We start from the raw sequence: 26417 nt of genomic DNA on the forward strand, positions 1-26417 counted from the left end.
CGGAAGAAAGTGGTTTCGTGGTTATTTCTGCCGTTCCTCTTTAACTAGTTACTCTGTAAGTTTATGCGACTTTATTCTGACTTTGAGCAGGCTTTGAGCCTCTCTATCCCTGTGAGTGTGTGTGTTGCCACAGGTCCAGACCGTCTGTCAGTGGACAGAGGTCACCTCCTGCCAGGAGCATCTGGGTGGAGATCATGAAGCATGAGCTTTTACACACTCTCTCTCTCTCTCACACACACATACACACACACACACACACACACACACACACACACACACACACACACGTGCTGCATGCATTTATTTCTCTGTGCTTAGCTGCAGAGAAGCAAATTAATTCTGTAATGCAAGTGTGCAATTTCAGACTGAGTTCCAGGAAGTTTCTCAGCACTCTATCATGAATCACCAGATGGAGAGAATGAAGTTGTATTGTACTGTCTCAGAGGAAAGTAGAGCATAATTGTACCTTCACCACAATGAATTATGCAATGGTTTTCATGACTATTTACATTGTAGATTCTCACTAAAGGCATCAAAACTATGAATGAACACATGTGGAGTTATGTACTTAACAAAAAAAGGTGAAATAACTGAAAACATGTTTTATATTCTAGTTTCTTCAAAATAGCCACCCTTTGCTCTGATTACTGCTTTGCACACTCTTGGCATTCTCTCCATGAGCTTCAAGAGGTAGTCACCTGAAATGGTTTTCCAACAGTCTTGAAGGAGTTCCCAGAGGTGTTTAGCACTTGTTGGCCCCTTTGCCTTCACTCTGCGGTCCAGCTCACCCCAAACCATCTGGATTGGGTTCAGGTCCGGTGACTGTGGAGGCCAGGTCATCTGCCGCAGCACTCCATCACTCTCCTTCTTGGTCAAATAGCCCTTACACAGCCTGGAGGTGTGTTTGGGGTCATTGTCCTGTTGAAAAATAAATGATCGTCCAACTAAACGCAAACCGGATGGGATGGCATGTCGCTGCAGGATGCTGTGGCAGCCATGCTGGTTCAGTGTGCCTTCAATTTTGAATAAATCCACAACAGTGTCACCAGCAAAACACCCCCACACCATCACACCTCCTCCTCCATGCTTCACAGTGGGAACCAGGCATGTGGAATCCATCCGTTCACCTTTTCTGCGTCTCACAAAGACACGGCGGTTGGAACCAAAGATCTCAAATTTGGACTCATCAGACCAAAGCACAGATTTCCACTGGTCTAATGTCCATTCCTTGTGTTTCTTGGCCCAAACAAATCTCTTCTGCTTGTTGCCTCTCCTTAGCAGTGGTTTCCTAGCAGCTATTTGACCATGAAGGCCTGATTGGCGCAGTCTCCTCTTAACAGTTGTTCTAGAGATGGGTCTGCTGCTAGAACTCTGTGTGGCATTCATCTGGTCTCTGATCTGAGCTGCTGTTAACTTGCGATTTCTGAGGCTGGTGACTCGGATGAACTTATCCTCAGAAGCAGAGGTGACTCTTGGTCTTCCTTTCCTGGGTCGGTCCTCATGTGTGACAGTTTCGTTGTAGCGCTTGATGGTTTTTGCGACTCCACTTGGGGACACATTTAAAGTTTTTGCAATTTTCCGGACTGACTGACCTTCATTTCTTAAAGTAATGATGGCCACTCGTTTTTCTTTAGTTAGCTGATTGGTTCTTGCCATAATATGAATTTTAACAGTTGTCCAATAGGGCTGTCGGCTGTGTATTAACCTGACTTCTGCACAACACAACTGATGGTCCCAACCCCATTGATAAAGCAAGAAATTCCACTAATTAACCCTGATAAGGCACACCTGTGAAGTGGAAACCATTTCAGGTGACTACCTCTTGAAGCTCATGGAGAGAATGCCAAGAGTGTGCAAAGCAGTAATCAGAGCAAAGGGTGGCTATTTTGAAGAAACTAGAATATAAAACACGCATTGAATGAGAAGGTGTGTCCAAACTTTTGGCCTGTACTGTATATGTAGTAATTTTACCACAATGTTTTCCTAACCTTGAATACTTATTTTAACTCTTACCATGATTCTTCTCTAAACCTAACCAAGTTGTGTTTATACCTAAATCTAATCAAACCTTAAAGGTCCTGTATACGACATTCAAAGCATTAATATAACAGCAAACCTCCATTTGTTATGTAATGATATAGTGGAGTAATGGTGTCCTGTCCTTTCTGTGGTCGAAGGTCCAGCTGCATGTGCATCTTAATGCATGTGAGTTCCTGTGTGTGTATCCCCCTGCTGCTCTGCACTGTGCTTATACAGTGATTCCTGCTTATATCAGAGCCGCACCATCACAGAAGTGTTGCACCCACCCTCTAGTCTTGCCACCAGACAATCAGAGATCTCCGCCTTCTGATAGTCTGGGGGCACTCCTTTCTAAAATGTGTTTAACACACCGGCGAAAACGGCCGGCAACAAAGCAATGCCTCTTGCATTTTTGAAAAGGACACACCCTCCCGGAAATGTGCGCTCCCCCTTTTCTTGTCTGCAAGGACACAAACACACAGAGAGCTTGAAAATTGATGCCAAGAGATTAAACTCCGTTTTATCAAACATGTGCTCAGTCCACAAGATTGTGGAAATGAAGGACTTACAGCGACTTGAGCCATTTTGTACCGCTGCACGTGTTTCTAGTCGGACTATGTTTACGAGCACAGAGTTCAGCGAGCCACCGAAGGACCGCCCTGCGGATTTACTATTGGTTCTGCAACGTAGGGAGTTTTTTTAAACTCTGAAATTGTATCCGCCCATCTAAACACAAAATCAGGGAGAAAGTCATCAGTCTTTAGTTAAGCAAAGTGTCTAAAGACTGACTTGTGAGTCTACCCACCCTCCAGTTCCCCCCAGGCTAACACCCTTAGCTCTGAGTGTCTGATCAGAAAATGTGCTGTTCTAAAGGGCATGGACTAACAACATATTTCCCCATTTAATTTGGAGGACTTGTTGGGATGCAGACAGTCTATAAAGTACTGTATGTGCTTATGCAGCTGGTCTGTCCTCACTGTCCATCTCAGTATGTGCATAGTTGATCTCCGCCGGCCCTTCCTTTTTTAATGACACCCCATTTAACACTTTGCTTTGCCATCACTTTTAGCTATTAATTTCCAAACAACTTCTCTTTCTGTTTGGGTGTCTCTTTCATCATTCTGTGCACGACAGAGCAGAGTGCAGAGGAGACAACATGCAATCTGGCACAGCTGTTAAGTGTGGTTTCTGCAAAGAATGAAGAAGGAAGTGCTCAGCAGAACACAGTAAAGTGGCTGTGCATGAAGATCTTCTACATTGTTGCAAATGTCAACACGGATCTGCAGACACTTCTTGCCAGCATAAATCACCAAATCACACATGTCAATACTTATCAGTGGATGTACTCTCAAAAAGCACACATATTTATCATCATCAAGGCTGAAATGAGAAATTGTACTGCAGTTAACAAGCTAGCAGTATGTCCAACATCAATATAGAAGCATTTCCACTAGAAAATGACCCTTTCAGTCAACAACAGTTGCACAGACTGCACTGTTACTTTGTCAGACTGAATCTGAATGTCATTAAAGTGTCAGATAGCTGAATCAGTGTGACCTACAGGATACATTTTGTAGTTCAGTCTGGCATTGTGTCCAGCAGAGTCAGTTTTTTCAAACATTACCCCTGTGCCAGCCTTGTGCCCTGAGTCTTACTGAATTAGTTACTTTACTCTCTTTCTTACTGTCAGTCTCACTCTCCTCCGTAATTTATTGTCTTTTGCCTTTCGTGTCTCTCCATTGTTATCTCCCATGACCAGTGCTGGAGGTCTGGACAGATCTCTGCTGCCCGTCTGCCTGTCTTGTTATCTATAATGAGTGTCCAGACCCTTTCTCTCTCATTTCAAAGTGGATAAACTGAATTGCTTGCAACAGCACTGTTGCCCCCAACCTCTCTTTCTCTCTGTCCTACAAATCTGAGCCAGCATTTCTTGTTAGTCAAGGCCAGTGTGTAAAACACTGCACCCCTCTTCACTACCTCTGTTACCGCCCCTCTTTCCATTGTCTTACTCCACTTTTTCCTATTCTGCTGCTCATGTTTTATTTGGGCCTTGCCTGATTTAATCATTGATTTTCTCCACTAGATCTTTATTTCCTCTGATTCCCTTCCTCTCTGTGCAATTTTTGTTAACTTTGCTCCCCATTCTCTCCTTTGTTTTTCTCACAAGCTTACGATCAGTCCAAACATTTTTTCCTCCAGCATCACTTTCTCCTTCTTCCCCTCATCTTTTCCTCTCTGTCTCTCTCTTTTTTTTCTCCCTCACTCTCTTTCTGTTTGTTTAATTAGGTCGCTGATTTTCCTGTGATGTGTGGACTGAATAGAAAAGCTGTCACAAGAGCTCAGTTCTGGATCACTGCCTCCTCCTTCGCTCCCTTTCTCTCTCTCTTTCTCCCCTCTTTCATAAACAACACAGATATAAACACGCACACTCCCACTCATAGTGGGAGTTATGGCATTGCATCACACTAAGTGGTTGGTGGTTGATTCACCAAACTGACTGGAAGTTACCTCAAGGGCCACAAACTTTTAACGGACTGCTTTGTTTTGAATTTAGAGAAAATGGCGGTTAAATATCAGTTTTTAGTTTAGTTCCAGTGTCACTGTGTTTTTATTTTGCAAATAGGTGCATCGTGTCACACCCCTATCAACACTAAAGTGACTTAACATTCTAGCAACAACTTGTTCCCGCTGTGAGCAGATAGATTGAGCAGCACATGTAGCAAGTTAACAAGGCAATTTCACACATGAATGTTCCCTCTGCCTCAGCGTCACAGTGCAGCCATTAAGGAAGTTTAGTGCTTGCACAAACTGTTTCAACAGGTGTTTGACCAAATATTGTATCCTCCACAGTGTCATAAGAGGGTGACACACAAAAATGCACAATATCCTCTCAGCAGGCTCAAATCCTTTTTCCCTATTTCCACGCAAACAAGACCTGCGACTGAAAGAAAGGAGTCACCTTAGTGTGAATGTTTACCACAGCCAAATTCCTGCTTTGGCACCCAGGTGTCTCTGAACCACAACACTGACGCACAGCTTCCTTTGAGCAACTGAAATAATACTACAAATTTAAACACAGTGGTTTAAACAAAAATTACACACAATTGATGGTTCTCATTGGTGTTGTGATCTAAAGGCAGATAAGCCTAGTAGTAGTGACAGTGCTACATGTCAGGTATTCTGTTAAATTACTACAGTTCATGTTTGTGCTTTAATGCAGTGTTTGTTGTTTGCACTTTGCGACAGCTGTAAAGTACTACGAAGCTGTGAAAATAGCAGCAGTCTTCATGCATGATAAGATAAGATAATTCATGTGTCCATTCAGAATAGAAGACTAAAACTTGTTTGAACAGTTGAAACTTTGAAAACACAGTTAATCTGCCTATTGCTTCAACTTGTTACATTCAGCTACCTCGCCCACAGTGTGTGTGATTTGTGTGCATCCTCTGGGTTCGTACATCTCTTCGCATTTATATTCCATGACCTTGGTCAATAACTTCTTTCACGGTTCAGCGTTTTTCCTCCTGTCTGTCAGGCTAATTAGCAGCCATTGTCTGGATGCATTGTTTCGGTTCAGCTCACACCAACCCTTTGTGCCCACTCTAACCTTTTAATAGAGGAAGTAAAAACCTCCATTAAAACCTGAACATCCTGCAGAAGCTCTGTAGCACTTCTTCTTCAGCTCTGAGCTGCAGATACACCAGGGTTGTGATATAATGGTGAGAGAATTTTGAGTGTTAGCGTAACTTACAAACACAAATCTTTAAAAAGTTCATTTTCAGCGTCGTTCTTTTTCTGGTTCTCTCTGTCTCTCTGTCTCTGTCTCTGTCTCTCTCTCTAATCAGACTTGTCTTTATCTTTCTCACTACCTCATTGATCCCTCTGTCCCTTGCTGTCCCAGTGGTCTGGTAGTGATTTGATAGATGGATGGTCTGGGCGTATATTGATCATCAGGCTTTCATCTGTTGTCAGTCAGATGTTAGCCAGGCCTGCTCAGCATACTGACAGAGAAGATTCTGTGTGTTGGTTACGTGTCTTTTCTCCAACAATCTATTTTTGACTCTTGTTAAAGGACCAACAAGCGAAATCGTTTCACCTCTAGGTTTGTTGTTGTGCATGCCTGTAGACCAAAACAAAGTGTGTCATGTGCCACTCCTCCCTCTACCTCTGCTCTCCACCCCCCACCCCCCACCCCCGACTCGCCTCGTCTAGCAGTTAGCAATGTCTTGGTCTCTGCTTTGTTAAGCTATTCCCCTGCCTACTTCAATGATGATGGTACCTGTAATAAATGTAATATATTTGCTGAGATGGAGGCGAGGCTCAGTGACTAGAGGAGCTGGTAGAAGTGCTCCATAGCTGTTAAGTTACTCCAGTAGCCGGTGGCAGCCAACTTGGCTAGTGCTAACACAGGGAGCTAACGCTAAAGTTCCTCCTCTTCTCCGTTAGGCTTTAACGGACTACATGACTACTCCACGGTCGCATGACTCTTGACGTCACCGCCACTAAGCTTTCAACTGATTTCGGCCGCTTTATTTTAAAAACATTGTATAATGGGGAAATCGGGCTGTTTAAGCTAAATAAGAAGCTGTAATGGTGGACTGCCAGCACTCTCGCCTGTTCAGGGGTGATGACGTTCACTGCCCCCGACAGGGTTTATAGTCGTATTGAGCAACTTGTTAGCAACCGCCTTTTTTACGACATGTAAAAGCTTCAAAATTCACAAGTAGGGTATTTACTGATGTGTTTTATGTCGTAGAACAAAACCTGAAACTCGCTTAAGCTTTTGTTAACCACAGACCTTATTTGAGGCATTTTACCAAAATCCCATTCAAAAAACGTATTGACTTTTAGACAAGAGAACCGGAAGTGCTAAAAGCGCTAACGGAGTTCCGGGTTTACTGGCACACTCAATTAGAAATAACACTAAATATACTGTAGTTATGATATGCTGCCAAAGATCTTATCTTAAGGTCGTTTCTTAGCCAACAGCTGGTGTCAATATGAATTTGTAATTCAAAACTCTACACACAGTTTGCATAAAAAGAAAGAAGAGGAAAAATACGTTATCTGTTTAACAAACTTTTCCCCTTCCCCTCCCCTGCTGTGGAGAGCTCTGTGAAACCGTCATTTGCATCGTTGCTTTATACATGTACCCACAGTACATGTTTGTGTGTTTGCATACCATCCTAAAGTGCATACCGTCTTCTCTGTCTAAAGCGTATTGTATGCTGGATGCTGTCATTCATAACTGTGTCAGAGTACATTGTGTGCTTCCATAAACAGATGCATTCTCACCATGTGAAATGTAATCAATACCTCCACAGCTGTGTGTGAGTTTTCCCTGTAGGCAAAACTAACCCAGTAGCCTGCTTTCACTCATATTACAGCCATATAGTAACCAAGAGATAGATGTGTCCTGCTGTGGGAAGTGGCTCCTTTATCTGACCTGCAGGATTCCTTCAGAATATTCTGTGTTATTGGATACTTGCATTTTAATTACCAACATCTCTCTGAAAGCTGATGAACCTTGTAATGGCTGTGGTTCATATTTCAAAGACAATATACGTTGTTCTTAATAGATCTAGAGATAATGTTGCAATCATGCAATCCATGCAGTACTGTACTGTTCTTGCTTGTGACTTCTGCATGCGTCAAACTGTCGACACACAGCCTAGCTAAGTGGATGGCTTGACACCCCAGCTTGACAGCTGCTAAGCTGCGGACCACAGCAAGGCACTGTTTAAGACCAATAAACTAAGCAGCAGTTGTTTTTAGAAAGATATTGTAACGTTTCCAGCAGTGACTGTGCCACCAAAAGCCGGTGCTTTTTAGCAAGCTGCGGCGGTACGTCCAGCGGCACTTGGTCCACCAAACATGAGTGTTTTTAGTGAGCAGTTGCTGCATTTCCAGTGGTGACTGTGCCACCAAGATCAGGCATTCAATCTTTTTTCCCCAACCATAACCATAGAATTTTTGCCTAAATACGACCACACATTAACCACTGCATTGTTGAAATATAAAGAAACGTAGAGTTTCAACATGACCACAACAAAATAACATACAAATGTTACATATCCATGGTTTGCAGAAATGTACAATGCAGCTGATTATTCTTGCGATTTGGTTGCTACGTACAATGGTATATATTGTTGCATGAATTAAGTTCAAGAATATGCTTTTGGAAGCTGATACTAAATCACTGTTCATACTTTTTGACAGCATTCATTTATATCCTTTTATATATGTACCTTTGTGTGAATTGATATTTTTATCTCTGTCTGTACCGGGTTTGTGTACAGTCTGTGTGCATTGCCTCCTGTTGGAGTGAAACTAGACTGAAAATTCATATTGCATAGATGTATTTGTCTGCCATCATTCTTTTCATTTGACTTTTATATTTCCCCCCTCTGTTCATGTGTCCTCCCCTCTTGTAAAAAATTCATTGTCTACATTTTTCAATCACACGCACTGAGACTCAGTTATTCATGGTGTCGCTTTTTCTGTCAAGCCCACTGAACTCAAGATAGCAGCAGAAATAATAGTGCAGATTTCAGACTTTTCAATCGCTCTCTCTCGCTTTCTCGCTCACTGACTTGCTCACTCACACTCTATCTGACCCCCGCCTCTCACACCTACATTATCATGATAGTGAATTTCGCAAAGTTGCGAAGTAAGTGCTTACATTATGTCAGATCTTAGGCTCAGTAACAGATGTTAGTTTCTAACCTCCAACCCTGTATAATCATAGATAATTATTGCATATAAAATTTAAATTGTGTTTGGTTATCAATTATGCCAGAAATTATAAGTCATTTAAAAGATAAAATCTGTGACTGTGGCACTGTCCAGTAGTCTGATTGGTCAGGGGGCAGGAGCTGTAAAGGAATTCAGTAGGCTGGAGAATCAACTGTAACAATACTGAACACCCGAGGTCAGCGAAACAAAGGACACATGGCAGAACAGCTGGCCAAATGGTCTGAAATGAAATTTACCTGTCACATGTCACGACATTTATGCATCACGGCAATGCATAAATGCATGTTTGTACCGCACGTGAATCTGGGCATCCATTTGGACTTTTTTTGTCCACAAGAAGTAGCAGCAGAGTTTTTGGCATCCACAGCACTCGGCCTAAATAAGCAGTGGGTTGGTAGAGTCCCTGCCTCGTTTATTTCTTGTAAGCTTCCTCAGCTCTCCTCTCCCTGTATCAGTCTCTGCCCCCACCCTCTTTCTCTCTGTCATTCGTCTTGCTGCATTGCGAACCTCAGCAGCTGGTTGAGAATCCCCACAGAGCTGTTTCAGCTGAACTCTGCTACACGCACATTTGTTAGTTTTTTTTTTTATTACTACTGTGTGTGTGAATGCTCTTAAGGGTGTCCGTGTGTTTGCTTTAGCCCTGTGTCCATTCATCTATGAGGAGTATAGTACAGATTTCTCAACCACCATCTCTCTCTCTGACACCTACCCTCATCACTTTAACACTACGCCTCTCTTCACTCCTTTATACACCATTATAGAAAGTAACGCAATAATGTCTTCTCCTCTCTGAATAGCATTAACATAACTGTGTTCACACTTTGTGAAAGCATGTAGTGAAAACCAGGCCCTTGGTCCATAACTGTGTGTGTTGCTGTCTGAATGAGGCAGGTAGACATGAATAGAATTGTAAATGGCTTCTTTGAAAAGGGGGAAAGGGGCCAACCCTCTAACAAATTGCACATAAACAAATAGCCACAGGCCATTGGCTGAGCCACTGCCAACATCTTTTAAAAGTGAAGAAGAAAGAACTGGAGGGAGAGAGAGAGAGAGAGAAAGGAAACCGTAGGAAGGGCGAATTCCTTTCCATGTAATTTAAGGTTTCATTTGGCTCCCTCCAATTGGATCATATCTCTTTCCTCCTCTTCATCTTTCTCACCACCTTTCCCTCCTCTTCTCATTACTTCATCAGTGTAAGAGTACTCACATGTAGCAACAGGACTCAAGCATCTATGGCTCTCTGACACATACTGTATGAGACATGGAGATTAGCCACCTTTAAGAGAATTAGTCATAAAATTAATACTGAAATATGTCAACAGGCGGAAGAGAGGGACAAATAGCAAGAAGGTAAGAAGTTCACTGACATTTCCTCGTAATTTTAGAAGGATTAAGTTTTGGCCCAGCTTCCATCAGGTCCTGCCAGGGGCTACTGACGGAGTCTAGTTACTGGAACAAGACATGAAGTGGTGAAACCTGAGCTAACACCATACCAACAAAAGTCTTAAAACAGACATTCATATACCCGAAAATATGAGATTTTATAATCATTACAATGATAAAATTTAAAGATGAAGATATGAATCTATATATAAACAGCAATGAGGGGAAATAATAATACAAGAACTGCACAAAAATAGCATACGGATGAAAAAGAAGAGAAAAATACACAAACTATCATCCTTCTCTTTTTATTTCAAATAGCACAGAGAGCGGAGGGGGGTTTGTTTTGTTGGCAGTAGAGTGTGTGATTTATGTTTCCACAGCATGGGGAGCAGGTCCTTCAACTAAGTAGGACAACAGAAATATGGGAGGCAGGGATGTCCTCAGATGACAATATGAGAGAGCGGATAATAATAGTAGCTTGATTAGTCAAGCAGTAATGCAGCAATATAGCAAATATATCTTAGAAATGATTCACAGTGAAATATAATCTTGTTTGTGATCAGTTCTTTATCATATGTATATAAACAAACAGAACAAAGTGAACAAACAAAGAGATTCAGTCCGATAAGATGGCACATGGCATCCCCACCCAAAAAGCTCACCTATCTTACACTTTCCCATACCTAATGTAGTTAGCAACCCCTCTACTTGTATTTACTGCATATACATACACATAAGAAGCACAAGTATTGCATGTGAGATGTAGATTGCTACTGGAAATCTTTATAGAAATGAGACCATATCCTCCGCCTGTATTGCTTTGTGCACCCCAGATGAAACCAGGTCATCCCATTGTCTTTATGAAAAATGTATGGCTTCACACCGACGCAGATACACTGGTTGTTAAAAAATGGTTCTATCTACCAGCACTCTGACTGCTGTTGTATCATGGTGATGTCCATATGGACCTCATTTCAGTTGTGTCCCATTAGGGGTGTAAAGTTACTTGAAATTATGATCATGTAGTGTTAGAGCCTGTCTATAGTAAACTCTAGCCACATTCACCTTTTCACTTGGCTAACAAGATGTAGACAGTCTTTAAGGCAAGATGAATTTTGAATGCAAAATAGCTCCACTAGGGGCAGACACCATCAAACAATAGTAACACACATGATAATCACATTTTTGGAGCTCTAATTAGAAGTTTGGTCTCTTCAGTTGTGACTCCCAAGTTGTTTTTTGTTACTCTGATAGAGTCTGGTCACTGTTTAACTAGAATAGGAGCAATTTTGAAAATACAGTGAGGGGTAAAGTAAAGAGTGGCAGCTGAAAGAATGATTGAAATGCCCTGCAGAGCTGAGATAAGAACAACAACAAAAAAGGTAAACATTACGGAGAGTATTTCCTTACTTTTATTTAAAATCTCTGGTGTCTCTTTGAGGGTTCAGTGAAATTATTTAGAAATGTAGTAGAAATAGCAAAGCTGAAAATTGTTACTTTAAAAAAAAAAATACCATAGCAAAATAGTTTTGCTTTAAACGGGGGTTGGTGCAAAGGGAATTTAGAGTTTCCATTCATCAGCATGTCAATTTAAAAAAGTATCAATGTTGTTTATTTGTTAGCTTCACTGATGACTAAGTAATAGTAATTACCTTTTTTAAACGAAGACTTGGATTTTTGGCACATATCTCTGTCACATCAGTACAACATATTATATTATTATATTTTGAAAGGATTTCACGAAAGATATGAAGATTTTCTCCACTTAAAATGATATGTTCCAACAAATAAAACACAAACATGTAGGTCTCTTAGATTGGATTAACCAGAAATTTTACCCATCAATACCTATAGCCCTTTTTACACAGAGATCATACTGAAGTGCTGCTACAAGGCTGCCGCCTTTGCATGTTTGCACAGATCCAAACAACAGCAGCATCATGCCGCCCTAGTGTGGGATTTTTAGATAGCAGGCCAGCTTCCTGCAAGCAAAAGAGGTGTGATGGGTGTGACATCTAACACAACAGTGTCTACATCTAGTGTAATAAATAACATGTTGACAGTGCTTTCTATCAAAACAATAGCAACAACATACCAACAACAGCTATTTACTGTCCCTGTTACTGTATGATCTCCTGATCACCCCCTCTGCTTAGAGTTTAAGGAGCTCCTGGACCTCATTGTCTCCCCAATTTGTGGACATTTTTGGATGCCATTTTCTTCTGCCTTGAGTTAGCTGCTAACTGCTGCGAGCTGCTTTTTAAAAGTCCTGGTGCTGGGTGAAAACTTTATACTTGTCCCGTCCATAGTCCTGTCCTGACAGCTGTCCCTTTTACACAGAAGTTGACTCTGCACTGTTACTACCTCTGCTGCTGGCTTAAAGGCAAGATTACTCTGTCCCCCAAATTCTAGTATAATAAATTCAGTTCTTGTTTTGTCTGACCAGCAGTCCCAAACCCAAAGATATTCCGTTTGATAACCCAACCAACAAATATGTACACTGGAGAACCTGGAACCAGAGTATTTTTGGCATTATTGCTTTAAATTTTATTTTAACATATGATCCATTGAAATAGTTTCCGATTCATCCTCTAATTGATTAATGGACAAATTGCAGATACAGGTAGTTTTTGAACTCATAGACAGTTTTGGCTGTGAGAAATGGACAAACAAGTGCCTCTAGCTGCTGCTTTGCCATCACCTCCCTCCCTTTCTCTAATACTTCCACGCCCCTTTTCTCCATCTTCATTGTGACTAACCAGTACGTCTTTTCTTTTTGACCCATCTTGAGGAATCTGCTGCATCACTGAAGACAAACTGTTTCAGTTTAAGTGACAACAATCACCTCCCTCCCCCCTCCACAGCCCACACAGGCACTGGCCTCTTCCCCAGCAGACAGACACAGAGGCAGGCAGGGCTTGATATGCAAATATAGCCTGAGTAGGCGGCAGCCGAGAGCAGAGTGTGCAGCAATGTGAGGACTCTCACAGGCCCCGCCCACAGAAGCCAGTTGCTAAGCAACCACCCGCAAGGGGGAGGGAGGGGGGAGGAGGGGCCATGAATTCAACAACTGTTGCCTGATCTGAGCTCTCACGGTGTGAATGCAAGTCAGCCGGCGAACCAGTCAGCGAGAGAGGGAAAGTGTGTGAGTGTGTGAGGTGCAGAGTCTGTGCTTGTGTCTGTGTGTGTTTGTGTGTGTGTGTGTGTGTGTGAGTGTGTGTGTGTTACAGAGAGAGAGAGAGAGGCAGTCTGTCGGTGTAAGAGAAGCCAGGCAGCCGGTGCAGTGTTTTAAAGTGAACGATACATCCTGCTCCGCTCCTCTGCCTCTCTTTGGACTATACCACTAACAGGGACTCACCCTTTGGACTATCCCGACGCTTCCTCCTCCTCTTGCCTTTGAAGGGAACACCTGTGTGTGCCGTGTTTGTGTTTGTGTGTGAGCCAAGACAACGGACTTAGCCCCGGTGATCAGGGAACAGTGGATGACTTCAGTTGATGAGGTTTTTGCTGGTGGAAAGACGGGGACTGCTGACCATGGACTCCCCTCACTAGTAAACGGGGTAAGCAACCAGACTGCACCCAACCAGCTGGAAAATGGGGGTGATGAAAGATCACTTGACAGAATGAGAACAAAACAGAGAAAGGATTCAACAGAGAGATGAGAGGGTTTGGTGAAAGAAAGGCAGAAACATGAAGGCAGCACAGATAGTTTATGTTAAGGGGGGGGGGGGCTGGCCTGTTAAAGGGGGGGCCAGTGCAGAGTCCATTGTCCCCCAGTTTGTGTTTGAATGTGTGTGTTGCATGCAGTTGACCCTGCCTCACAGCTTCCCTGTCTCTGTTGCTCAGCTGTCGGTGTCTGTGTCATCATGCTACACAGTCCTGTCTCTTCTGTTCGCTCTCTTCCCATCACTGTCTGCTCTGCACTATCCCTGCCTAACATTTTCTGTTCCTGCCTCAATCACTGGTGGCTCTGATGCGGTTCAACATCTCTCTGATGGTAATGGGATTAATTGGAAAGCGGGTGGCTGCAAGGATAGGAAATGACAGAGAGTGAACGAGATCAAAAGAAGTGTGCAGGGAACAGGACAGATATAGCATGGCCGGATACAGATAGATCAGAGAAGATGGAGGTAAATGTGAGAACAACAGGTTTGTTGTTAACAGGTCTAACGGGAATGATATTTGGCACATAAATGTAAGACAGTCTAGTCTGATATGATTCAGGGCTCAGGTTCTGTCTTGTGTATTTAACATCTTTAATACTAATAGTGAGCAGTCTGGAAAATGTCTGGAATAATTGTGCTCTAAAGTGTAATTCAAGTTATTCCAGTCTGTTTATTTAGGATGCAGTTCAGTGGAAAAGGGGAAGTTTACACCATAACAATCACGTTGTGTTTTGAACCGAATACACTGAATGTCTGTGCAGACATTTCACCCATAACAGGGCTTAGGAATTAGTGTTTTATTGAAATAAGTTTAATTTACTACTAGGATGTCATGATGCAAATAATTTAGAAGTAAAAAATTAAAGTACTGACAGTCAGTTGACAGCGTCTTCATTTAAAACATGTTAGATTTAGGTCATCTAGAAAAAAAAAAGTACACAATGCTCTGTTGACAGTACAACTTGTAGGCCTACTTGCTGTATTTTTTTGTACTTTCCCAGATCCTTTTGTTCCTCCAAAAATAGAAAGACAAGGTGAGATTTATTTTTATTGTGGGGATTTCAATAGCAACACATGACGTCAGACTCTGTAGTCGTTTCGAATGCTCCTGGTCTGTGACTGGACATTACATAATGAGATTTACTCTTCTTCAGCCAAGCAGGAAATTCTCTGTTGATTGTCTAGAGACAGGGGAGTTTTATTTTCCACTAAAATAATTGTCCTTATCGTTATATAGTTAAACATTGGTGCTGTTTACAGTAATTTGATTTTGTTTCCTTAAACAAGATTGACAGACTTCAGCCAAATGTCTTTGACAGTGCACAGTGAGTACACCAGGACTAGAATAACTAGATTAACATGCAGCACTGAGCTGTACTGCATGAATGGAGGCTAATCTGCAGGAGTTAGAACAGTCACAGCCCTTAATGATTTCTGTCATACTTTGTTACACATCGATACTGAGAGAGAAGAAAGAATAATCTCTAGACAAAGCAAAGAATTTTATCAACACAAATGCATTTGTGTTTTCTTAGAGTTAATGCTCTGCAGTTTTAAAGCCATATATTGCCTCTGAGCTTCTTGTGCTTGCCGTTTTCCTTTGAGAAAATGCTTAAATTAGTTATTTCTAGCACAAAACACGAAATGTGAACTCTAAAATGACATGCAACAGCTGAAGAGAAGCAGGCTCCTGACCACCTGCTGAGGGTCTGCCACTTGCAGCACACTGACATGCTCTGTTCAACTAGAGGGCTGACAAGCAGTCCTTTAGGAGAAAGACAAAGCACTTTGTTAAAGAAAGACTTTCTTTTCTTTTTCACTGGGCATGAGTTCGATGACACAGAAAGGACAATCAACACGCTAGACTCAACACACTTTGAGACGTGGCACTTGAACAATAAATGAGACTGAGACTTGACAAGTGTTTGCTACATATGAGTCAGTGTTGTGCCTTTCCTTGAAAATGAATCAAACTTCTCTTCTTGTAATCCCTAATGATACTAGTGATGATTGTAATTCAAGGGAGACATGATTGAACCATCCTAAATGCTGAATCAGAGGACCTAACGCAATAAAACAAATGAATCAGCCAAAAAATTATAACTGATTCATTTTTTTAGGGCAATTATATGGCAAAACTCTAAGCTTCTAAAATGTCTCGTTTTGCTGCTTTCTCGGTTTTATATCCTTTTAAATTAATGATATAAATTGATTTTTAGACTGCTGGTTGGACAAACAAGAAATCTGATGATATTACTTGATGCTCTGGGAGATAGTGAGGGACATTTGTCACTGTTTTTGAATTACAACAATCATTAGATGCAGCCCCTGGTGAACAACAATGCTGTTGTAGGGCTAAAAGCAAAACACTCACATGACTTTGGTTTGACTTCTGTGGGTGAATGCCGACTTCCTTGTTTTGATGTGAAGCTGCAGCGTGTTTTGTTCAAACATACTGTAAGTAGTTGTCAAACACTTAGGAGTTGAGAACAGGTGGTTGGCACATAGAGAGCAAATGGATTAATAAACCCCCACACACCTGCCAACTTGGTGTGACAGCTTCCCTTAATTACTCTTCAATATGTCAGTGAAGCTGTTTGGCCTACATTTGGATTTTTGGAACATGTGCCCACAAAAGCATTTAGTTTCCTTTTTACTTTCTAGTTAAGTCTCTCTCAAGGATTGGTAACTGATGTGCACAGGGGTGAGAAAGTACAACATATCTCTTCTTTGGTTTAACTTCTGGAGAGGTTTTATTCCAGTATCACATATCCAGTCTGTCTGTTCACACCTGACAACAGAATGCATCTTCACATGCATCCCAACTGGGGATATTGGACATTTGAATATTCGTTCGTTGGGTAGGTGTTCGATTTTCAATTTAGGGATTCGAATGTCTGGATTTTTTATCTTTTTTTCTTTTTCAAATCTTTGTTGGCGCTATGCCATTTTTGTGCTTCTTTTTCACAGGGATTTGTCATGGGGTAATCACTGAATTCTGTACATATTATTATTATGAGCATTCAGTGTTTCCCACAGAATTACAGTCTGTTTGTGATGGTGGGGAGGCAGCAACAGCTGATCCCCGCCCGACATTCAGCTGTTGCTGTAGTTCGATGCAGCGCTGAGTCTGCGGAACTGCTCTCCTGCTGACAAATGGTCAGTCTAAAATCTGCTCTGTTTGTATGAGCTTGAGCTTGATTCTGTTGTCAAACCTGTTAATAACTGTTGGATAATGTTAGTCGTGCAATGCTAACAGTTAGCCCTGTCACTGTGTGTATGCAAGGGGACTCTCGCCAGTTGTCTCCTGCAGCAGTATTCTCATGATAAACAGAGAGAGTGAGAATGAGGCAAGAAGGGGCTGAGCTAAGGTAATAGATAAATAGAAAAGTCATGTTCAGCTGTCCCTGGCCCCGAAAGCTTTAAATATTTGCTTTTCATGATTACTGAAACTCCAGAGCCCAAAAATGGTATTTAGGAAAGCCCTAGCCTCGAGTGATGATTTGTGATTGGATCTCACTTCCCTGCTCTACATGCATATAAACATGTGCATAATTTCTGTTTGCTAAGACCAATTGGGTTGTTGTTTTTAAACACAGAGGCAGCAATGCACTTCCCATGCCTAGTCTGCTGGAAATGGAAAGAAGAAGTTTGCAAAAACCTGGCGGGCAAAATCAAAACAGTACAGAAGGGTTCTATTTCTGCAAGCCAAAACATGCAAGAAGTTTTGCACACTTGAGTTGGTGTTCCTTCAATGTGGCCCAGAACACTTTTGCGTACTCACTGCTGAAAAATGTGGCCATATGTGTCCCAGACCATCCCTGAATATGGTCTGAACAATCTGATCGTAAGACGCATTGAGGACGCATGGGGTGCATTCACACCTGTATTCAGAGCTGTCCACTTTTTATGTGATCGTGCAAGATGCCATGTAACACACATGGTGTAAATAGTGCCGCCCACACTTGCACATGAACTGCATTGACTGAATGTTGTGCTTTGCGTGCAGCTTTGTAATTCACAAGTAATTGAACTAAATTGTGTTGTCATGTTCTCAGGGATTTTTCTTTGTAATCAAAGACGAGCTTCACCCACTGATTCACACACACAAACAGCATAATAGAACCGTTGAATCACTTGTACTAAAGGGATGTATTTCAAGTTCTCCTTGTTTAACGGGCCTACTGTACACACACACACACACACACACACACAAACGTTTGGAAACAAACTAACGATCTTGGCTGACAGCACTCTTTTAGTCATCACTAGCCTCAACTGTCACCACTACATGGTTTTAACCCTTTACTCTAAATCTTAACTCTAAACCCAAATTTTTACCTTAAATTTCCCCCTGATGAAGTCAGGAGAAGCCAAAATAAACCCTTGGCTTTCTACTTTTAAAGGGCATTTTCTTTTCATTCAGTAGATGCAGACATACAACAGAAAACACAGGCACACACTGTCTCACCTGATGGGGTTTCTTGCGTGTATCTAACTGGGTTTCATTGAGTATACCTCCACACAGTCTCCAGTGTACGGCTCCAGTCCCTCCCTACATTGTCCTTTGTCCACGCAACATTCCTGGTAATCCAACCAGCTGCCGGTTAGAACTAGGTGGAAACAAATGTGTGTGAGTTTGTGATTGAAACCTGTGTGGAGTGGTAATGTGTTCATTCATGTGTAGTTGTTCGTGTTAAAGCCCCAGTGTTATGTTACTTACAGTTATGACTGAAAGATGAATGACCAGGAAGATAGACAGGCTTTATTTAAAAGTCCTCACAATTTGGAGTCTCAGGTGTTTTGTGTGTGTGTGTGTGTGTGTGTGTGTGTGTGTGTGTGTGTGTGTGTCTCATTTACTGAAAGTTTCACACAGTGTTGACTTAACAAAATGGTCATGAAATATGAGTCATCATTACTTCCCCTTTTAGTACTGTGTGAGGGTGTGGATGTGTAGGAAGAGTATTGCTTATACCTTATGAGCTGAATAACACAGACATGCAGGCCGACATGCACACACACACTATCACAGAATTTTGTAAAAGTGGTACGGGAGCAATCAAAATAGGTTTGGATTTGATCATCACTTAATAACTAAAGACTATTTAAAGGTAATACCTTTCCATTAGGGTTTACAACTGACTGTTATTTTCATTATAGATTTGTCTATTGATAGTTTTTTCAAGTAATTGCGTATTTGTTTAAGAAATGTCAAAAAATAACCCCAGAATATTCAGTTTAATATCAGTGATAAAGAATAGCAGCAATTCCCCACATTTGAGAAGCAGGAACCAGCAAATGTTTGGCACTTACCCTTGACAGATTGCTCAAGTTACTGACTAATCAAATAATTGACAAATCATTTCTGCCTCCTTTGTACATGTTTGTGAATTAGAATATCATTTTAAGGTTCTGTAAAGCCTCTTATGTCCCTCCTGTCTCAGAGCCTCTTGTTACCCACTGGTGGGATCTGAGGCTCAGAATGACAGAAGCACCCACCACCAACACAGTCAAAACGCTGGATATCAAAGCAAAGGCATTAAACGATTCACTTTATAGGTGAATGTTTCTGTGGTGGCAGCACTTGAGGAGCTCAGGGCTTCGAAGAATGGGGAGAAAAAGAGTAAGAGAGGATGAAATGAACAAAGAAAGAGAGAGACGTAAAGCCTCTGCAGAGAAACGCCTCTCATCTCTGAGCTCGCACTGACAAACACAAATGGAGAGACTGCTGTTCTTTCCCTTCTGCCCTTCTCTCGGCTTCACTCTTTTCTCTCCTTCTGATCCATCGTCTATATACCCCCTTTCTCAATCTGTCCCTCACTCTCCTGCTCATCCTCTAGTCGCTGACTCGCACTAAATCAAAGCTTCATCAGTGTGGATCGATCCAGTCAATGTCAGTTCATGCATCTGCTCATCCAGTCCCTCCCCACACTGGTGTAGCACTCCATCTCTGTTTTGTCTTTTCTTTTGCACAACACTTGTTTTGTGTGATTGTGCAGCAACAAGATGGTTACCACCCTACTAGTTATACAACAAATGGGCAACAGGAACAACACATTTTAAAGCCCTATAAGCTGCATTATTCCTTTAATCTACTTTTGCTCAAATGACAAACCACAAAAGTGTTCCTTAGATATTTTCAGAGGGTGGTCCTCCCCAATAGAGATCACAGCTCACTTGAAGACTTATAAGACTGATGTGTCTCTGATAAGGCAAGAAGCTTAAACCTTTAAAATGCAGAACATTTTAAAGGGATACAACAATGTGGGTGGTTCTCCCACATCTCCCTGCTCATTGCATCATCCGGTGGATTTTCTTCTGGCTCTAGGGCTATTGCCACAAATTATACTTAGGCATTTTCATGTGCCAGCCACCACGGAGTAGAAGCAGATCGAAAGAGAGAACCACCCCTCTTTCTCTCTCTCTGAGACCAAACTGATCAAACTGTATAACTAAGCAGTGCTGAACTAATATAAACCAATATTCCGTTACTGTATTGCCTATTTCTCACCAAAAATGTCTCCAGAAACATATTTTTAGTGCACTGTTTAGCCGTTATACAAGAAGATGAACAGGAAGTGGGTGCCATACTGTTTCCAGTATTGTAAAAATGGAGGCTGAAAAAACTTAAACAGTAAAACTAAGCATTGCCGATCAAATGTAAACCAAGATTCTGTTACTGCGTCACCTATGTCTTGCCTCCAATGTTTTCAGAAGCATATTTTAGCTTAACTGTTTAGCTTTAACTGTAACTGTAGATCATTTGTTACCAACCGGCTGCCATATTGTTTCCTGTGTCAAAACAGACAAGCTGGCATTTCGTGCTCAACAGGCAGGAGCATTTATTGGTCCGGTGCAGCATGGTGTATTCTAGTAGTTGTAGGTTTTCAACCTCTTGAGAAAAGCAATCCAACAGCCCTTTTTCTCTGTTTTCCCTGGTCATTTGGCACCAATTTCAGAAGTATATGCATCTGTTTTCTGCATAGACAGCCCAGTGTTATGAAAAGACCATCTTTCCGGCTACTCCTGTAACTGATAAACCACCAAACAGATCAACTTGCATCAAGAATTCTCTCGGTTCCTATTTCTTTTATTGATATGTACGGTATTAGCTGCTGTCTCCTCCGTCTGGTCATTTAGATGTTGCCAGGGTAAAGACAAAAACAACTTAAAAGTTCATGGTAAACGACTCGTGGGAATCTCCCTGTGCTGGCAGCATCTTTAGCTGAGAAAATAAGATATTCAGGTTGTACCAGTCGTGCCCACTCATGGTCTGCTAAGTTTAAAGCCATCTTCTCCCTCTTTTTACATGTAGATCAATAAGGCTGTGAAATGCATCATCATCCACATAATTCTTCACTGTGCCAGGAGGGCAGATTAATGATTTGTTCAGCACTAAACTGGTATTGACTCTCAGCACTCAGCATAGACTAAAGGGGTGTGAGGAGAGGTGGATCGAGAGTCTGTCTTTTTAATGACAACAACAACACTGCTGCTGTTGTTGTTGTCCAACATGATAAAGAGCTAGAGTCTTTGATGACTTTGAGATTGAACAGTAACCTCAAATTAATTGGCATTTCAGTAAGTAATTACTCTGCCTGTCACTCTCTATGGGAGTTTTTGTACGTGTGCGTGCGTGAACGTTGATTACAATGATACACTGTTACTACATGATAGAACATCGATTAGCTACTGAAAACAGGAGTTAGTCTTGTCAAAAATACTTGGCCAGTAAAGTTGAACCTGGTTTTAACTGTGAAAAGACAAGATGTCAGAGTGAAGACAATGAAGACAATTACAATAAAAGAAACAGAATAAACTTGTACATTTTCTCAAAATTTTTAGAAGATGATTTCTTTTATTTTTTTCCTCCAAATTGAACAAGAAGATTTACCCATTCCCTCTAGAACAGGGGTGTCAGACTCATAGTTCATGGGCCACATACAGCCCAATTTGATCTCAAATGGGCTGGACCAGTAACACCATTGTATAATAACCTTTGAATAACACCTCCAAATTGTTCCCCTCCCTTCATTGATATAATGATAATATAATAGTATAATAATGTTATTGTAACCTTTTAAAGAGCAGTGAACTTTTACTTCTTAATAATATTCAGACATTGGATGTAGAATATGAAAAAAAGGTTAACACCTAAAAAGTATATATGAGTATAAAGTACCTTGAGACAAAAAATACAGGTTATGCCTCCTGGGATGACTAGACAAGCTTAAGGAACACTGCAGTTACCTCCATAATCCAGCCAGTATGCTGCTGGATAGCAGGTTAATTAATGTGTATGAGGAGATTTTTAGAAAGCTGGTGATAATATTTGGCAGCAGTTGAGCGCTGCTGCTAAATCAATAAGTGGAAACATTGCTACACTAAGTATTCATTGTTTTTACAGAGAACGGTACTCTGGTCAGGGTGGAAAAGCCTCTGAAGCAGCATTTTACATCACTGTTTGAGTTGCTGCACCCTTTGGCAGACAAGTTCTGGCCTGCGGGCCTTATGTTTGACACCCTTGCTCTCATGTACACATAGTACATGATACATTCAGTTTCCGAAGAACGACGATTCAGTGTCACTGAACTTCCTAAGAATAACCTTTACTGTTTGCGCACCAGTGAAACATATCTCCATGAGGAATTTGCATCCTGAATTTGGGTAACTAAATGATTTGACTAAAGGTCACGTCAGAGGAAATGAGATTGCAAGTGAATATGGGAAGACTTTGAAATAAACTTTCCAGTGCATCTCTGAATGCAGCATTCACCTCCCACTCACCTGTTTGTTCCAAATCTGTCTCTTGCATAAACACACACAAGAAAATACTGTATGTTTGCCTCCCTAGCAACTAGCACTGTAGCAGTAATTAAAATACAATAACAATTTTCAATACTGTAATCTTTCACAGTGTTGCTCAACAACGGTAACATGACAAATACATTACTCAACGTTTTGAGTTTCAGGACTGTGTCAACATGGTGAGATTGGTATTCATCATTCATGTTACATAAACATTCATCTATGCACTGCTGAAAAACTAATGTCACTGCCAAGCTCAACCGAAGCTTAATTAGGAGATCAAATTATTTTCCATTACTTAAAAAAGATTTCTAAATTTGAGGCATGTGTTGCACAGATTTAATAGTAGTGCTTTAAGTTGTCTTTTTAAGTTGGTTCCAGTGTCTCCGGCCTTTTCTCTGCTCTTCCATCTGTCTCTTTTATTTCTCTGCACTTGACACGTAGTAGTGTCTCTCTGAATCTCTTGAGCTTCCCGTAGAGGAGTAACACGTGTCCCTGCTCTTTATTTTCTATCCCTCTATCTCTTCTCTCCTCACTTATGTTTCTATTGCAGCTGCAGTGGATGTAAATAATACATTTTTCTCCGAGAGCCTGGCTGTGTTAGAGCTTACTCTGTGTCGTACATAACTGTTCATGCTGCACAACTGTTGCACAAAATCTGTAGCTGGAAAATCTGGGCTAACCGTCTTTGTGTTGGCACTGAAGGTGTACAGGTGACCTGTATTTTCCCAGAGAGAGTTTGTGGAGGGCACATGCTTATTCAGCCACACCTGACATCTAATAAATCTGTCACATGTGGGTAATTCAGTGCTGAATGAGGATGTGTAAAAGCTCATCTTCAAACCTAGCACCTGGACAGGGCTCTGCTAAGAGGGTAGCTGGACAGAAAGAGCATACACTAACATGCTGTCTACACATACACGTTGTCTTTAAATATATGTATATATGTATATATATATATATATATATATATATATATATATGTATATAAAGACACATTACCAGACTTAGATAGACCACAAACACACAGCAACAGTCTGTTCAGTCAGCCTGAATTTCTTATCTCAGGAAAGGAGACAGGATTTTTCTTTTGTCTTCTTCATCTTTTTCTTCTCTGACATTAGCCTCACCTGGGAGAACGGGAAGAAAAGTAGAAAAGATTCGATGTCTGTATTTTAACTAGGTCAGACCCTGCAGCAACAGACTTGGAGAGATCAGAAATCTTTTTCCTATTTTATTTAAGAATGTGGGGGGAAAACCCATGTACAGCAGCATGCATGCTGTGCAGAGCAATGCTATGAAGCCGCAGAGTTCTTACATCTGGTCTATCATAGACATGAATGTTGTTCAAAGTACAACACAGTGTAAGTTCTCCTAATTCAGTAAAGTTTTGTTGTGCATTTGGACCAAATAGAATTATTCATCCTTATATTTGGTATACATGTTGACTACAGGGCATCATATCACATATCTTTAAAAATGCTAGTGATATGTGAAAATATTCACTTGCAAAACATAGTTAAAAATAGATTTTGGTGTAGTACATCAGGTGTACTACCAAACACTGAAAGGTTTTAGACACATGCATGTCAGGCTTCAGGCTGAGCCACTGCGATTAAAAGCACAGTATATCTTTGCATCCGGGGTTCAACGCCACTGGCAGGTCGGACACTGTTTGGCAGGCCAGCTGTGTTTGTGCTCCGGGGAATCAAGGAACTCAGAACAGTCTGTAGGCTTGTGTTTTGGCAGTTACAGCCCCGAGGCTTTTCTGGAGCAGGCAGGTACAGAGCAATGCTTCCTGTAAACACACACACACAGCTCCTCTGTCAATCATCCCTTTTTACTATTCTCATCAGAGTGACTGGTAGAGTGCAAAATGGGATGTTACTGTCCATCAGTATCTTTGCCTGAAACAACAGCTGTCAGACCAGATTTAATTGGCAGCCTAAATGATGGCACACTTTGCTCCCAAACATGATACGTGACTGACTGCTCAACGTCTATCGTCTCTGAACACCTGAGTATTCACCTCAACAGAGGAAAATGAAGGTCTTTAAATATTTTTGAAATGACAATTAAATACAATCTCTACTAGGCTGATTGTATTAGTGTAATGTAGGTACACTATATGGTATGAATAACTATATAGATATAATTATTACTGATTTTTTATCACTCTATTAGGTAGAAATTTCCTGTTAATGTAAATTTATTGCATAAGCAGAATATCTCTCCTCTTCAGCCCATATTGAGGGCTCGGTTCTTTTTTTTACTGACTCGTTCTTCTAACATTATTTTTAGTTTATATTACATGAGCTAGCATTACATATGGAAAAAAACCTCCTCTGCTCTCTTCCTCAAAACAAGCGCAACAGGTGTCGAGCCTCCCTGCTGTGTCTGCTTGTTCAGTTTTTTCAAATTGTTGTGGTGACGTACAGAGGAGGGCTGCCGGTTTCCTCACCTCACACTGTTTCTTTTTTCTGCTGCAGGGAAATAAGGAGTCTGGTCTAAGGAATGCTAAAGAGACCTTTATCCCTGGTTTTATTCTCTGTGACTCAGCTTCAGACCCCATGGTGGCTCTTTTGTAACAGCACAGAGCCTCAGTTTATGAGTTCAGTGGGCACTTTTTAATTTAGTTGTGCACAAGCATGAAGGTTCCTGTTGGGTTGGGTATGGGATAGGGATGTAAGCAAATATGAATACATTATTCAGACATGAACAGATAATCCCGTTTGGATATTGCAGTATTTTATAATAATAATATTTGTGATTTACAGACCATCTCTAGAGTAAAATGGCCAAGAAAACTTTTGGTCAATTGCCTTTTTTCATAGACACTTAAAACCAACTTTATTTTCATCGGAACTGCTTACACAACCTCTTTTTATGATTAAGTGATATGGCCCAATAAAGGTATTATGGCCCCTTTCTCTGATTATTTGTGTTTTTATTGATTTAGTCATTTTCATTAGCATTCTCATTTTTTATACGTAAGGCCATCTTTGCATTTCTCTGGACCTCCTCCCATCATGTAAACAACTTCCAGTCTTTAGGGAAAAATCAAGCAATATGTAATTTTGATTTGTGTTTTCTCACTGTTACAGACTCTTAAACGTTCCATTTCTTTCTCTAAAAATCTAGCTATTTGTATTAATTTCTCACCACTCCCTTACAAGTTACACAAGTCATTTAGGACTTACTTTTTTTAAGATAATGATCAAATTCAAATCATGTTGTATTATTTGATTATTTAGGTACATTGCTCAAGTATTGGTATTTTGTATACTTTGTTATACATACATACCACATACTTAATATATCACACGAGATGGAGTGCCAATATTCAGTAAAACAGCACAACCTATGATGACAACCTATCTGATATTGTTTTAATATAACGGTTTTAAAAGTGCCTTTTATTAGTTAATAGAAAAACGTGACAATGGATTATGATTTATTTGTTTATTTATACTTTATTTAGCTAAGCCAACAGAAATAGCATCACAGTTAGATTGGGACTGGGCTGTTGCCAAGCAACACATAAACATTTCCTGCACAAAAACTTAATGTTCTATGTAGGTTTACATGTTACCACAGGCCAGCTACTTTGTATAAGGTACAGTTATCTGTATGTTTCCATTTATTTTGCAACCAGTGAAATAAGAGTCTGTTGACAGTCGCTTTGGTGGCATGTGGGTTAACAGCTGAATCAGACAGGGCATTGCGACATCGGTTGACATGAGCACACCTGGAGGTTTGCAGTGAGGTATCCAGGCTTCTTTC

At 41.0% G+C, this 26417-nt stretch overlaps 1 protein-coding gene across 5 annotated transcripts in view; it reads left to right on the forward strand.

Annotated features, from left to right (window-relative positions):
* rab11fip4b (RAB11 family interacting protein 4 (class II) b) overlaps positions 1-26417 on the forward strand; it is a 73016-nt gene that overhangs the window by 25998 nt on the left and 20601 nt on the right. The window contains exon 1 of one of the 5 annotated variants that reach the window (XM_033624524.2): positions 13253-13721. The exons of 3 other annotated variants lie outside the window; for them this stretch is intronic. In XM_033624524.2, the coding sequence (XP_033480415.1) occupies positions 13644-13721 (78 nt within the window). In that variant the 5' untranslated portion in view covers positions 13253-13643. Of the gene's footprint in view, positions 1-13252; positions 13722-26417 lie in introns of those variants that run through there. One more of the 5 variants, XM_078165066.1, reaches the window with a different exon arrangement.

The sequence above is a fragment of the Epinephelus lanceolatus genome, chromosome 3, assembly GCF_041903045.1.
Source record: "Epinephelus lanceolatus isolate andai-2023 chromosome 3, ASM4190304v1, whole genome shotgun sequence".
Classification (NCBI taxonomy): Eukaryota; Metazoa; Chordata; class Actinopteri; order Perciformes; family Serranidae; genus Epinephelus; species Epinephelus lanceolatus.